The sequence below is a fragment of the Heloderma suspectum genome, chromosome 5 (genome assembly GCF_057233095.1).
Source record: "Heloderma suspectum isolate Gila_16-S chromosome 5, 16-S_ref, whole genome shotgun sequence".
Taxonomy (NCBI): Eukaryota; Metazoa; Chordata; class Lepidosauria; order Squamata; family Helodermatidae; genus Heloderma; species Heloderma suspectum.
The window spans coordinates 194,161,809-194,176,750 of record NC_139462.1 but is presented as its reverse complement, the minus strand read 5'-3'; the positions used below and the strand labels follow the sequence as shown (position 1 = coordinate 194,176,750).

At 40.8% G+C, this 14,942-nt stretch overlaps 2 protein-coding genes across 3 annotated transcripts in view; one reads left to right on the top strand and one right to left on the bottom strand.

The window, feature by feature from the left end:
* The first annotated feature begins 268 nt into the window (after positions 1 to 268).
* Positions 269 to 9,885, top strand: GATAD1 (GATA zinc finger domain containing 1). The gene is made up of 5 exons (XM_084858859.1): positions 269 to 521; positions 1,485 to 1,610; positions 3,594 to 3,653; positions 4,613 to 4,796; positions 7,478 to 9,885. The coding sequence occupies exons 1-5, from the start codon at positions 306 to 308 to the stop codon at positions 7,666 to 7,668; spliced, it is 777 nt and encodes a 258-aa protein (XP_084714985.1). The 5' UTR covers positions 269 to 305; the 3' UTR covers positions 7,669 to 9,885.
* The window catches only part of LOC146345002 (1-aminocyclopropane-1-carboxylate synthase-like protein 1), a 19,462-nt gene continuing 14,064 nt past the window's right edge, over positions 9,545 to 14,942 (bottom strand). Inside the window, exons 11-15 of one of the 2 annotated variants that reach the window (XR_014792396.1) lie at positions 14,776 to 14,917; positions 12,868 to 13,010; positions 11,611 to 11,764; positions 10,733 to 11,089; positions 10,012 to 10,658 (exon numbers count right to left, since the gene is read on the bottom strand). Coding sequence is in view for 1 of the 2 variants with exons in the window: in XM_084858857.1 (XP_084714983.1) it covers positions 10,908 to 11,089; positions 11,611 to 11,764; positions 12,868 to 13,010; positions 14,776 to 14,917 (621 nt within the window). In the remaining variant the exon portion in view is untranslated. Of the gene's footprint in view, positions 11,090 to 11,610; positions 11,765 to 12,867; positions 13,011 to 14,775; positions 14,918 to 14,942 lie in introns of both variants that reach the window. The other variant, XM_084858857.1, reaches the window with a different exon arrangement.

Sequence of the window (14,942 nt, the reverse complement as noted above, 5' to 3'; positions counted from 1 at the left end):
ACCCAGCTGTACGTCGCCCGCTGGGAGCCTCGCCCTTGGGGAAGGAGAATACGCAGGAAGGCGCGGGGCCCTCCGAGGCAGGCTTGGCGGGGCCTGTGAACGGCTCGCTCCCTCAGCGCACGCAGCGTGCCGGGCGGCCAGCAGAGGGCAGGGACGGCGGCGCTCCCCTCGCCGGCGCTCCGCTCTGCCTCCGTTTCCTCAGCGGCCCCGGCCGCTCTTCTTCGGCGCCGCTTCCACGAGCAACATCCGTCGTGGCGGGCGGGCTTGCAGTCAGGGACCGAGCGAGCAAACGGGCCGGCGCCAAGATGCCGCTGGGCCTGAAGCCGACGTGCAGCGTGTGTCGCACCACCTCCTCGTCCATGTGGAAGAAAGGAGGCCAGGGCGAGATCCTTTGCAACAACTGCACGGGCCGCTCAGGGCCGCCCGGCGCCGGCGGGGCTGCCTACGCCACCACCTCGGCGGCCGCGCAGCATAGCAACGGCGGCGGCGGGAGCGGCGGCGGGAGCGGCGGGGGGAAGCAGGTGAGGCTTCCCGGCAACCGCCCCTCTCAGTCTGTCCTCTTGAGCGTGCTTGGGACTAAGCTCCGCCGTAACAAATAGGCCCTACTTTTGAGTAAGCGTGCACAGGATTGGGCTGTCAACCCAGCTGGAGGGCCAGCTCTCATCCACCTCCCTTCCCCACAAGAGGACATTTCCTTCTAAATTATTATTGCCTGCTGTGGGGTCAGTCCTTTGCGGGGGCACATTACGCTGCTTCCTTCCATATTAACAACAACAGTAATAGAGCTAACATTAGATTATGTGTTCCCCGCTGTTAACGCAGGTTACAGACTTCTCCCAATAAATATGCGTTAAAAGAATAAAGGATAATATTTCAACCTTGGGACGCATGCTCAAGATTAGCGTGAAGTATGATTAGCCTCTAACTCCTGTCACACAAATTGGAAAGCTGTTGGAGGGGCTTGTACCTTCTGGTGTATTAAACAGAGTCCAAGCCTATACATACCTACTCAGAAGTAAGTCCTGTTGAATTTAGTGAGGCTTACTCTCCTGGTAAGTAGATAAAGGATTGCAGCCTTAGGCTGTGATCCTGTGCATATTTACTTGGGAGTAAGACCCACTGCATACGTTGGAACTTCTTAGCAAATATGCATTGGGTTGCACTGTTTGAAATTGTTTCTGAGAGTTGCTAAAATGCTCTAGCTAATCTTGTAAGCCTTTCTAGGAATTTTTTTGTTGTTTAAGGTATAAATGCTATAAAGGAAAAGGAATATTTCAATTGAAATTAATGGAATGTACTTCTAAGCAAATGAATCTAGCATTGGAGTTGAATTTATATTCCCATTCTGGCCTGGTGATAGCTGATTCCACTGTCATTGTTTCCCCACACATTTTTTTTTAAAAGGATATAACAATGCTCCAGTGTATATTTGATTGTTTATATACTCAGCAGTTACCAACATTTTTTATTTTTGTACATCATAGAGTAAGCAAGAAATTCACAGAAGATCTGCTCGATTAAGGAACACAAAATACAAGTCCGCTCCTGCTGCTGAAAAGAAAGTTTCCACTAAAGGAAAAGGGAGAAGGCATATTTTTAAGTTAAAAAATGTAAGGTGACTATGGACTCCTGCTACTGTTCAGCACTTGCTAAATGCCAGCAGTGTGGTAGGTTCTGTACCAAACACAAGAAGGCTTACAGTTTAAAGACTGCTTCAGTTATTACTTTTTTCCTACATGGTTTTCAGTTCTGTGCAGGTAAAAAGCAAATGCGTATGTGCATATATACGATTTTCCTACATTGGAATTGCTTTCTTGTAGGAAGAAGGATTATCTACTGCATGTGACTGTGTAGATAGTCACATGTGGTGGATGCTGCTCATATCTACACACAGGAAATAGACAGGTGTGCTTGTTACATTTTTCATGGAAAGTGGTCTAGATCTGGATGTTGAGGTTGAGATTTGAAAGAGCAAAGGAAATTGGCTGCTTTTGCAAATATCTAGGGTAGAGTATTGCTTCGATCCTGTTTTCACTCTATGAATGGAAGATTTGTTTTCATGAAAAGATGCCTTCAATGAGCGGAACGTTCTTCTGTCCACGGAATGAAAGTTTAGGATCTAAGCCAGTCTGTCTACCTACTATCTGTCTATGCAGACAATGTGTTATTCAGATGGAGCTTTTCAGTTCCACTAAATTACAATTGCTTGCATAAAACAGAAACAACCCAGTTAGAGATTTAAGCCATTAGATCAAATACAAGAAATTTAAGGAGCAATCCTGTTTAGATAGGCAGCCGCCTCTGAACTCGGAGGCAACCGCCTATCCAAAGCAGGGCAGGAGAAGCACGGAAGGGATTGTTCCCTCTGTGCTTCTCCTGCTCTGCTTTTTCATCTAGACAGCTGAATGTGGCTGTCCAGCCATGGGAGGATGGAATGGGGAAGGAGGCTGCTGTACGACACATAGGATGTGACACATAGGATGTCGTACAGGCAATTACAATCTCCCCGCCCTGGAATGCACCTAGCCACGCCCTTTTCCAGCCGCTCTGCGCTCCTCTTGCAAGCGCAGAGGATGGGGCTTTCAGTGCAGAAGTGGGGGAAGGTTGGTTCTCCAGCAACCGACCTCGCAGCATGGGCTCCGAGGTCGGTTCCCAGAAAACAACATATCCTTTAGCCATCTAGCCGCTGTCCAGCGGCCATAGGATTGCTCTCTCCATAATGGAATTGGAAGATATAACTAAGTAGTTGTAATCCTGATCTTGACTTATTTTAGCGATTTCAGTTAGTTCAGCTGCTATGGTGATTTGATTTTTGAGACCCGCATAAGAAATTATGACTTTATTGTAGACTGAATTTTGCCCAGTTTCAGTTCTACCATCCTTTCATTCTTGTTCTAGCAGACTCACTGTACAGACATTGCATAAACTGCACAATCTTTTGAATACTAGTATTTCACTTTTGCCGTATCTGTGGATAATTAGAAAATTTTAATGGAATACAGTTAAAATGCAATATGCACTCCCCTGAATTTTAATTATTCTGTGTATAAATTTATTTTCTTTTATGCACGGGCAAATCAGGATTGCTTAACATATTAATAGGTTGAGTATGCTCTCATGTTTTGAAGTGGGTACATGCAGCCATTCTACCAAATTAGCAGGTGCCTGCAATTGACTGCTGCTTCATGGAATATGTACAGTGCATGCTCTTGCACGGAAATGGATGCGTGTAGCCTCTCCAAATATTTTGGCATATACTTGTACACCATAATGTGTGAAATGACTCTCAGGCAATGTCTTTGAGACAAATTTTCTATTCCATCTAATTAATATCAAGGTTCTATGCACTGTTAACCTTGAAATGCTTCTTGGTTAAACTCTCAGTATAAAAGTTTAGATGCACTGTATCATAGCTTTCCGGTACTGAAGATATTAATTATATCTGTCTTGACATTTTCATATGTAGTGGTCTGACAATTCTCTATTTATTTCTCTTCCAAATCTAGTTTATTCACACAAAATTGCATAGTATTTTAATTTTTGATGCTGATATGTTCTCCGCATCTTAATCATTGTAATCTTTTTTTTTTTAGCCTATCAAAGCTCCAGAGTCCGTAGCCACCATAATTACAGCAGAATCTATCTTCTATAAGGTATAACTTTGAAATTATTTTAAGTCTCACAAATGGTGCCACTATTAACTAAACCTGATATTACAAGTATTTTTGAACAAGTAGAAATTTTAAATACTCAGTGAAAGAGTAAATAAACCTTAAAATTGAAAGTTCTAAGGAAATCATTTGGCCAAAATACATTTCTACAAAGTCTTTAAACAACATATTAACCAGCACTTGGAGCTTAAGAATCACTGGATTGTGACTGAAACATATGTATTTAGCACTACTATAGTAGCACTATGAATCTGCACAGTGGTTTATATTTTCCTTGTACATTGTTACTGAAGCTGTTTTCTAAAGACCTAGGAAGTTCATGGCTGAGCTGAGATCTTAACTGGGAACTGCCAAGTCTAGTTTATGTTCTTCAAGAGCATAGTAGTTGATTTTTATTCAAGATTGGATAGAAATTGATGGAGGAGTTTTTTCAATCAAGTGCTATTACATAGTGTTTAATCAGTACCTATCTCTGTTCCCAAAGAGCTCACAATGGATAATTTTTAATTAATTTTTCTATATTTGAGTTTTAAAACTACATGAACACTGCAATCCTATACTCACTTAACTGGGAGTAAGTTCCATGGATCTCAGTGGAACTTACTTCTGAGTAGACATTTTTAAAATTACACTATAAAGCAGCAGTATTGGCACAGATATCCAGACAGAACTCAAAACAGCCAATTTAATAATTAATGCTTTTGAGAGAAAGAAAAAATGATTCAGTCATATTGTTCCACTGCTGTGGTTAGGGGAACACCATATATCCCCTTAGACAAGACAGGACTGTGGCCTTGCTGAAGAGAAGATGCAGAAATGCTTTCTGTAAATGAGACTGGTGGGGGAAAGGGATAATTTGTATAGAGCTAAACAGAAGCTATGAAAATATCAATTCAGGTTTTTTTTTTTAAACGACCTCTAATGATCTATATTTTTTCTAGGGAGTTTACTATCAGATTGGAGATGTTGTTTCAGTGATTGATGAGCAGGATGGTAAAACATACTATGCTCAGATTAGAGGGTTTATTCAAGACCAATATTGTGAGAAAAGTGCAGCTTTAACATGGCTCATTCCTACTACAGCTAGCCCCAAAGACTGTTTTGACCCTGCAACTTACATAATAGGTAAGTTCCAAGGCCTAAAATGTTCAGTTCCACTTGTCTGGACAAATTGTTGTATAAAGTGCTACATGTGGTATAGCTCCAGTCATAGATTTGATGTTATCCCTTAGTAGTTGCTGGACAGTGATTTTTGGAGGGGATATAGTCAGGGCCAGAAATATTGGAACAAGGATAACTGTTTTGGCAGTTGGCCTCTGTACACCACCACATTGAAGTTGAAAGGAAACACACCCAGATGGGAGCCAAGTCAGGACTTTCAGCTGTAATTCAAGGGGCTTGACAACAGTGGGGCACTAACCATTCAGGAAGTACAGCCAGTGGCTGGCATACATACATACATACATACATACATACATACATATACATATACACACACACACACACACACACACACCCATTGTTGGGGGCTCATAAGTAATGGAATGAATGGCTGACAAGCAGCTGCATGGCCAGGTGTGGCCTGTTTCCTGAGTACCCCATGACCAATCAAGAAGATAAAAGGCCTGGAGGTGGTTCTGAGTGTTACATTTGCATTTGGTAGCTGTTCACTGGAACTCCCAACATGAGGTCCAAAGAGGTGTCCATGCGAGTGAAAGAGGCCATCATTAGGCTGAGGAAACAAAACAAACCCATCAGAGAGATAGCAAAAACAGTGGGAGTGGCCAACACAACAGTTTGGAACATCCTGAAAAAGAGGGAATTAACTGGCAAGCTCAGCAACAGCAAAAGGCCTAGAAGACCAGGGAAGACAACTCAAGTGGGTGACTGCAGAATTCTGCTCATGGTGAAGAGGAACCCTTTCACAACATCTAAACCAGGTCACGAACGCTCTTGCGGAGGTAGGCATGTCATTGTCAACATCTACAGTCAAGAGATGGCTTTATGAATGTAAATACAGAGGCTTCACAACAAGGTGCAAACCACTGGTAACGCTGAAGAACAGACAGGCCAGATTAGCCTTTGCCAGCAAACACCTAAAAAAGCCTGCCCAGTTCTGGAAAAATATTCTTTGGACTGATGAAACCAAGATTAACTTGTACCAGAATGATGGGAAGAGTATGGAGAAGGAAAGGAACAGCTCATGATCCAAAGCATACCACATCATCTGTCAAACATGGTGGAGGCAGTGTTATGGCATGGGCTGTATGGCTGTCAGTGGAGCCGGGTCACTGGTGTTTATTGATGACCTGACTGCTGATGAAAGCAGCGGGATGAATTCTGAAGTGTATAGGGCTATACTTCTGCTCAGATTAAGCCGAATGCTGCCAAACTGATAAGACGCCGCTTCATATTGCAGATGGATAATGATCCAAAACATACAGCAAAAGCTACCCAAGAGTTTCTCAAGGCAAAGATGTGAGATGTTCTTCAATGGCCAAGTCAGTCACCTGATCTCCACCCAATAGAGTATGCTTTTCACTTACTGAAGACAAGACTGAAGGCAGAAAGACCCACAAACAAGCAGCAGCTGAAGGTGGCTGCAATAAAGGCCTGGCAAAGCATCTCGAGGGAGGAAACTCAGCATTTGGTCATGTCCATGGGTTCCAGTCTTCAGGCAGTCATTGACTGCAAAAGATTTTCATCCAGGTATTAAAGGCGATCCTTAAGTTTGAAATGATGTTGGTTTGTTCCATTACTTATGAGCCACCAACGATGGGTGTGTGTGTATGCCACTGGCTGTACTTCCTGAATGGTTAATGCCCCACTTTTGTCCAACCCCTTGAATTACGGCTGAAAGTCCTGACTTTGCTCCCATCTGGGTGTATTTCCTTTCAACTTCAATGTGATGGTGTACAGAAGCCAACTGCCAAAACAGTTATCCTTGTTCCAATATTTCTGGCCCTGACTGTATTTGCATGAGAAACAAAGTCGAAAGCTACATGCGCTGACGTTGACATGATTCACTGGGTATAAGGGAGTAGTACTAGTAGATGAGATCAGCTCTTAGCTACTTTTTGTGGGCGGGGGGGTGGGGCTGTGGTGCACACACATGGCCCTCCACATATGTGAACCTTATATGCTTCCTCTTTTTAATCCGAAGGAATCTAGGCTAAAAAGTAGGATTCTACAACATGCCTACTTGCTACACAGATATATATGATCCACTCCCTGCTCCGATATCACCAAGAGTAATAATGGGGAATCATGGCTACACAGGCTCAAGCTTTTAAGTCCTTCCTTCCCTCTGCTAGATGTTTTATAGTAGTATGGGTGTTGATCCCAAGCCACTTAAATAACATTAGTTCCTAGAAGGAGCAAAATACCAGGTATACCTGTTGTACTGCTGCATTTTATAAGACAGAGGTGGGGAACTTGTCGCCCTCTAGATGTTTTGGCCTACAACTCCCATCAGCCAGTATAGCCAATGGTGAAGGATGGGAGTTGTAGGCCAAAGCATCTGGAGGATCAGAAGTTGCCCACTCCTGTTCAGGGGGTATGTATATCTGCTTGGTACTTTGGATACTACTTTGAGTGAAGACTACTAGACTGATTCTCTCACCCCTATGGAGAAGATTGCAGAACCTGTGGCTTGCACAGCTTGTTTCCTGTATGAGATTACCTTGGGACAGGGGAAGGTACTGGTCTTTGATACCCATTGCCATATTTCTCACTAGGTATCTGGATGTACCACAAAGCTGTGTTTGGAGAATAAAAAGCTAACTCTCTTTTCATTTTTATTTAAGGACCAGAAGAAGACCTTCCAAGAAAAATTGAGTACTTAGAATTTGTTTGTCACGCACCTTCAGAATATTTCAAATCTCGATCATCTCCTTTTCCTACCATTCCTACTAGACCAGAGAAAGGTTATATCTGGACTCACGTTGGACCTACCCCAGCAATCTCAATCAAGGAAACTGTTACCAGCACCTTGTAGTCTTTTGTTTAAGATACTCCCTTTAAATGTATATTAAATTTACTACAGCTGTTTTAGTTTATTCAGATAGAGCCCTATGAGTGACTTCTATTTATTGTTTAAATTTGGGTGCCTTTATCAAAATTAAGTTTTCACCTTATTTTAAACTTTCCCCCCTCTGTAAAGAGTAACTCTTCACACATTTCTTTAGACAAGTGAGAAGCTGCACCCATGTATTTGTCTTTTTTGCCTTATAGAGAAATATACAGTAAGTGATTACCTTTGTTCAGGCAACTGTTTCTGTTACTATTACTTGAGATATTTTCTTTATCTAAATCTGTGTGTTCATCTACAAAAAACTACATCTAGTAATTAAAACTTAGTTTGGGTTATTGGGATGGGAATAGGTGTAGATATCCAGCCCAAAAAAACAGGAGTGGGTACAATTAAGCAGCTAGTACAATGACTAGAATATAAGAGCAGAGGAAAACTCAAACCAATTATGACTAAATGCTACTTAGAGCTAATCTTAGAGCCTACTCTGTAGCAGTGATAGGGGGAATACTTTTCCACCATTGCACCTGCTGAGTGCTACCCAACAAACCTTTCGAAGTGGTATGGGGACTTCTTCAGATGGGCTCCCGGGGTTATTTTAAGGAACCTTTTGTGGCCTGCTGTGACCTAGTTGTAAAACACATTTAGGATAAATGGTTCATCTGCTCCAGCTTAGACACCACTGTTGTAACAATTTCCACAGGGTGGGTCTAGGGAGCCACCTGGCTGTTTTATTTGGACGTTTTCAGCTGTTGTAGCCTGAGGATGTCAACCAGGAGTTTGGACCAGTATGGCCTTCCACCTATTTGGTTGCTCTTACCTCTCATGGGTAATGACATCTGACAGGAGAGAGAGAAGTTGGCTGCATCAGGGGTGTAATAATTGCATTGTAGAGATTGTTTCCAGCTATTTTGAAAGAAGCAGTGAAGGTGGCTGCTGCTAAAACAGTCCTCATTGCATTCAACCATCTCCACTCCAGACATTGACCTTATAGATACAGCATCCTGAGCTCAACAGAATACCAAGGAGCCAAGGTAACACTACAGCTTGAGCATGATGTCGATAGTCCAAGACATTTCCTAGTTCCAAAACTTGAACTGGGTCTTGACAGGACTGTTGGCCAAATCTACACAAAAAACCCCGTGACATCAGGAAAACTTTAAAAGCCATAAGTTTCCACGGCAGACCATTAAAACCAATCCACCACCACTGTATAGGTTTAAAGCAGCATGCAGTCTAAACTTAACCAGATAGTGATGACAAAGTCTTACTCGGTTCCCTCACCCATTGATCACTTTCCCCCATACCACTACAGAAAACCAAGTCCAGTGATAGGCCAATGGAGGCCATGAAGTCCTGAGCTGCTCCAGACAAGGGCTTCATATTGAAGCTTGACCAGTGTAATGCATTGATGTAGGACTACCATTAAAGACACTCATACTACAATTGATTCAGAATGCAGCAACTAGGCTGACTCGCACAGGCTCTTGCATCTCACCAGTTCTGAAACAGGTCTAGTGGATCCTAATGCATTTTAGAGTGCAATTCAAGACCTATATAAAGCCTTAACAGATAGAGACTTTGGCATCTCAATGACCACTCATTCCCATATGAATCTACCATTTGTTAAGATCATCTATTAAGGCCCTTCTGATTCCTGAACCTGCTGAGGTCAGTTGTGCGCTGAGGAGGAAATGGAACTTCTGTGTAGTGGCACCTTGGTTATGGACAGCTTTCCCTCATTCTGTATACCTGTTACCTACATAGATAACTTTCGGGTACCAGAACAAACATTTTAATGCTGCAAAATGGCCTGGCCCTTTTAACCATCTTCAACTCTCATCAGCTTTCATGTTATAAGTTTAATTAACTTACATATGTAAAAAACAAAACTAAAATGTGTAGAAATAAAGTTTTAAAAGTAAGGAACAGCACCTTGAAATTAACACAAGGCATATGACAGATATGTTTGAAAATAATTAAAGAGCAGACATACAGTAGGAGGGAAGACGGGAAGCAAGGAGGTGGTTGAAGTAGTTTAGTAGCTTTTAGACTTTCTAAACCTAGGAATTACCATTCCTATATCTATGATGTAGCACCTACCCCCAAAACAGCGGTGAGAGATTGGGAAAGGTACTTCAGTTGATATTGCACTGCATAGCAAGGGTAAAAGCCAAATAAATTTGCGTTGGGGAAAAATAGCTTTGTCTTCCAAGTACTGCCTGACCAAATCCCAACTCTGGCCTGTCATTTGTGTGAGTTTTTCTAAATTTTAACTGCAGCAATAAAAGTTTCCCTTATTTTTTTTTTGTATAGTCACAATGCTGTAAAAGTAGCTACCAAAGTAGAATCCATCTATACCATCCCATTGGTTACCTAAAGGTGAAAACTGCATACCATATCCACCAATATTAGATCTTATTTATGAAAATAGATTCCCATTTACCCCTGTATCTTCTTAAAACCAGCACCACAACAATCAGCTGCATGCTTATAAAAACTGTTGAAGTGGAAAAGTAATAAGATAAACTAATGATTTTGCAAGAATGATACATAAATGGCACAATATACAAATAAACCTATTTAACCTGGGAATGAAAATCAGAAAATCTGAGCACTTTCTTAGAAAGCAAAATAGAATGGTACACACATTCAGAAAGCTCAACATTTTCTTAATTAACATATTTGTATACAGTATGTATTGCTTCTCTCATGGGACCAACATTCAGTCACTCTGATTCAGAAAGTTGTCCATGTGCAAAGCACAGTCACATGCTTGACTAGGATATCAATCAAGTTCAAATATTTGAAAGTAAGATGGTGGCATGACCTAACTTGAATTATTATAAAGGAGGGTTGCGCAACTTGAACTGCTGTAAAAGCGTGATGTCAGTTTTAAAGCATGATGGGGATAAGTGGGAGGTGCAGCACCTCCCACCACCCCTCACTTCTCCCAGCTGTTTTTCTCCCAATGGGGATTACATCAGGCCATGGAACCCCACTGGAAGAAAAACAGCTGGGGAGATGTGGCTGTTGTCATATACAATTTGGCCCATAGTGCTCAGAAGAAAGATCTAAGTGTTTCAGTGAAATCCTCCAGTCCCAACAGACAAATTAGTAACCATGGGTTACAACAAAAGATAAATGCATACTGCCAGACTATGATAAAAAACTAAGGGGAGTCACACAGTTACAGCAAAGATGCCTCAGAACACGGCTATTTTCTTCAGGTGTGAATATCCTTCCGAGACATCATCCACTGAGGTATTTATGTAGTTAGCTGAAATATCATCATCCAAGTCAGTATGTTCATTTTCCTTCGGAGATGAACTGTTGGGGATGGGTTCATCTATTTTAGCACATAGCATTTGCTGAAGTCTCTGAATACCTACACAAAAGAAGAGAAAGTAATTATTTTTCAGGGAACCATGACAGAGACTGTTTTAAAAAGAAAGAAAGTTCTTGTTTTGTGCCATCAGTGAAGGGCCTCAGCAAAGAAACAAATTTGTTCCCAATCCAGTACATGCTAGTGTGGAGACATTTATATAAATGCCATGTATTTATTTTTTATTCACCATATTAGAATGAAACCTATAAGCCAGTTTAAGGAATTTAGAACTTCATTTGCAGCATTCTGCAATTCTCGCTACATCCCACACACTCAATAAGCTTTTCTTACAATTGCATGTCTCAAGTGAGCAAGCAGAGCCAAATACATCACAGCAGAATGCTGTCAGACAGTGGTTAATAAATTGTGTTATACTGAACAGACTTCTCAATTTATTGTGTGAGAACTCTTGAATCCATCACAGAACATGCCATATGTAAGACTATATTCCTTGGTGTTCTGAAAGTCTATGGCTGTGCATACAGCTGCAGTGAAAGGGGTGGAACAAAATGGAAACTTACACAAGTAAATCTTATCTACAGAATCTGAGAAGACTAGCCTAAACCATCCAGGTTCATAACAGCAAAATGCTTTCCCGGGACTAATGAGAAGCTTTTCATCAAGAATTTTCCACCATAAATCTATTTCAGCTTCAAATGTCTGTGACTTTAAAAACTATGAAGAAACAGAGATATGAATTAATTAAATGCCACATAAAGCCACATTTATTACCACAGCAACAAAAAACACTTGACTCCTCCCCTTCAAAACAATCAAAAGTCAGGATTCTCAAAGCTTCTACTGAAGTTACATGGAGACCAAGATATTCAGCTGTTTTTCTTGCTTAGTCCATTGCATTGCACAAAACTAACATACTGTATGATCCAAAAATTATTTTCTATGATATGATTAAGTTAAAATACATCACTCCTTTAACAGAAGCCCTTTACAGCCAAACTAGATGTGGTGTTTGCCACAGTTTGCCCTGGCATGTTTAATTTTTTAAAAATAGCTATTGAGGGAGGGAGGGAGGGGGGCAGGGGATTAGATAGATCATGGCCATGGCTTTGCCCCAGCCACAGTTCCAGCTGAAATCCCTACAATTCGCAATGGGAGAAAAGGTCCTATTCGCCTTAAGTGCGGCCTCAATCAATTGTCCAAAACTCTTTGTTGTTTTTACATTTTAAAATTGTAATGCATTGGTCACTAGAGATGGACATCAGAATCTACCTGCAACATCAATTTTAGGCAATTGTTTGCTCTAATATTTTACTGTGTATTGCATATAACACCCTTCCTTGTCATTATTAAGTGTGATCAGTGTTTTGTAATAATGGCCTACGGCTACACAGAGTAAAATGACTTGAGTTGACGTACCTTCTGCCTAAGTTTAATGCCATGCTTTGATTTACATAAAAATACTAATATCCATCAGACGCTAGATAAAAGCCTAGGTGATATAATTTAGTGGTCAAGAGTGTGAGCCAGTTCAAGTGTCATCTCAACTACCAAATCACTAGTCATTCTTACACAATACACACTTCTCTCAGCCTCAGCCTGCCATCTGCAAAGTAAGGATAATACTACTGGCTTACAAGTACGTTGTAAGGATTGTCAAAATAATATACGTGAAGTTCTTTGAGCCCTTGAGAAATGTGCTATACAAATGCCAAGGTTTTTAAAAGAACAGCCACAAGTTTCCCTCTCAGCTTTAAATAGCCAACAGCACTTATTTTCTTTGATTTACCCTCCCTGATCCTTCCAGATCCTTCACATACTTTTCTGAAGTCAGCCCACACATATAATCCTCCTGAGCTTTTAAAAACTGGTATTCCTATCTCTGCAAGACCATCCACAAGAATGTTCTGTGCTTCTTTAAGTCTTCTTTTATTGGTTGGGAAAAACACATTATTCAGCCATTCTGTCAAAATAAGAACACAAAAATAACAACACTATTTTATATTCTCTTTGTATTATTCAGGGACAGTAGTGTCTAAATCAAGGGTTCCTAATGCGGAGCCCATGGGCGCCATGGCACTTGGGAATGGGTCCCCAACGTGGTGCCCACAGGCACCCAATTTTTTCTCTCTGATTCTTTAAAATATACATAAATTGATTTGTTTGAAATGCATACAACTTTCTAGCAATTATACATGGGCTGCAGTAAAAGTGGACCAAATATCCAAATGAGTATCCATTTGAAGGCGACATCTATATGCCACCCTTTCAAATACTGAAAGCATTGTAAGGTCCTCAATCAATGGAGGTGAGTGTTTATCCTTCCAATGTTGTGATATCAGTCTTTTAGCTATCAAAATAATGCAAAGGATCCATTTACACTAACCATTTGTTTATTTCCATGAAGCAGGTAAATAATGTCAAAAAGAGTGTACATCATTGAATATTAAAGACTGTTCCAGTACAAATTTTTTCTGTGTAATAACTTCCCTGCAAAAAGAAGCAACTACTTGACATTGCCAAAACATATGTTTAAAAGAAGCGTTACCTGTTAGACAATCTGTTATTAAAGAGATGTTGCGGTGTCCAATAGACCCAAAATAAAAGTTTTCACTGAATAAGATGCAGCCTAAGATCCATAGATGCAAAAGGTAGATGCCAAAGCAGTGACCCACTGATTAGGCATTTTGTGGTGGTGTCCACAGCAGTATCTCAAATTCCCAAATGCGCCCATGGGTCCAAAAATGTTGGGTACCCCTGGTCTAAATAGTTACTACAATTCTATGAAACTGTGAAGTGTAACTTACGTGACAAATTTAGTACCACATTGTTTCTAATATCCACCAGACACTTTAAAAACCCCCAACACAAAACCTAGCTGATTGTCATTTAGTGGCTAAAAGCACAAGCCAGGTTTAAAATGTGCACACGTGGCATTTATATGGTTTGAGATTGTATATTATTTTCCCCATCCTCTTTCTTTTTAAAATCAACTTTCAGTAAGATTATGCAAGAGATAAGGGCATATCTTTTGTATGCTTTTCCTGTTACTTAGGTGAAGTTATTACAAGACCAAAAACTTTCGGTTTAACAGAGGAAACTAAAGGTTCTTTCAAATTCACTTTTGCTCCAAAGATATCAAAATTGTAGATTAAAGGTCCATCCTGCTTTAAACTTCCATGCTATTACAGCACAAAACACATTGTACATTTGTACACATAATGCTCATTTAAGTTAGCAACATGCATACATACTCTGTCTTGGTTTTTCAGCCCCAATTTTCCTGCAACTATATAATTTGTATCTTGCTCTATAATTTGTATGCACGAATAAAGAAAAGTCCCAATCCAGCAATGGCTGTACATGTGAAACTGCTCATGAACTCCCTTACAGCATCAGAGCATTTTCTTAAAATTTGGCACGCAACATTCCTTCAAGCCCAGGAAGTGGTTTAAAGGATTTACAGCACAATTCTATACATGTCTACTCAGAATCAAATCCAACTGAGTTCAATGGCGCTTACTCCAAGGTAAGTGGGTACAGGATTCCTGCCTTAAAGGATTTCTATTTGTGATATTATGTAGTTAGGAACATTGGAAGATACCTTATCTCAGGTCAAAGTATTTGCCCATCTAGCCCAGTATTGTCTAGTCTGACCAGCAGCAGATTTCAAAGAATGGTCAACATCTACTTCACACACACAGTAATTTTTTCCAGATTTTGCTAACCTCTGTCACTAAGGAATTGTCTGAGAACATGTTGCACAGGTCCAGGACATCCATGAAAAATAGCAAGCTGGTTAACTGCTTTCCTGATCGCACGATTTCTGGTGTATAATATTCCAACTCTGATACCACACATGCCAAAATCCTTGAAAGGGGGAAGGTGGGAAAAG

Coding starts and splice junctions, on each gene's coding strand:
- GATAD1 (XM_084858859.1), top strand. CDS start 306: ATGCCGCTGGGCCTGAAGCCGACGTGCAGCGTGTGTCGCACCACCTCC. Junction 1,611..3,593: donor ATATTTTTAAGTTAAAAAAT/GTAAGGTGACTA, acceptor TTTTTTTTTTAG/CCTATCAAAGCTCCAGAGTC. Junction 4,797..7,477: donor CCCTGCAACTTACATAATAG/GTAAGTTCCAAG, acceptor TTTTTATTTAAG/GACCAGAAGAAGACCTTCCA.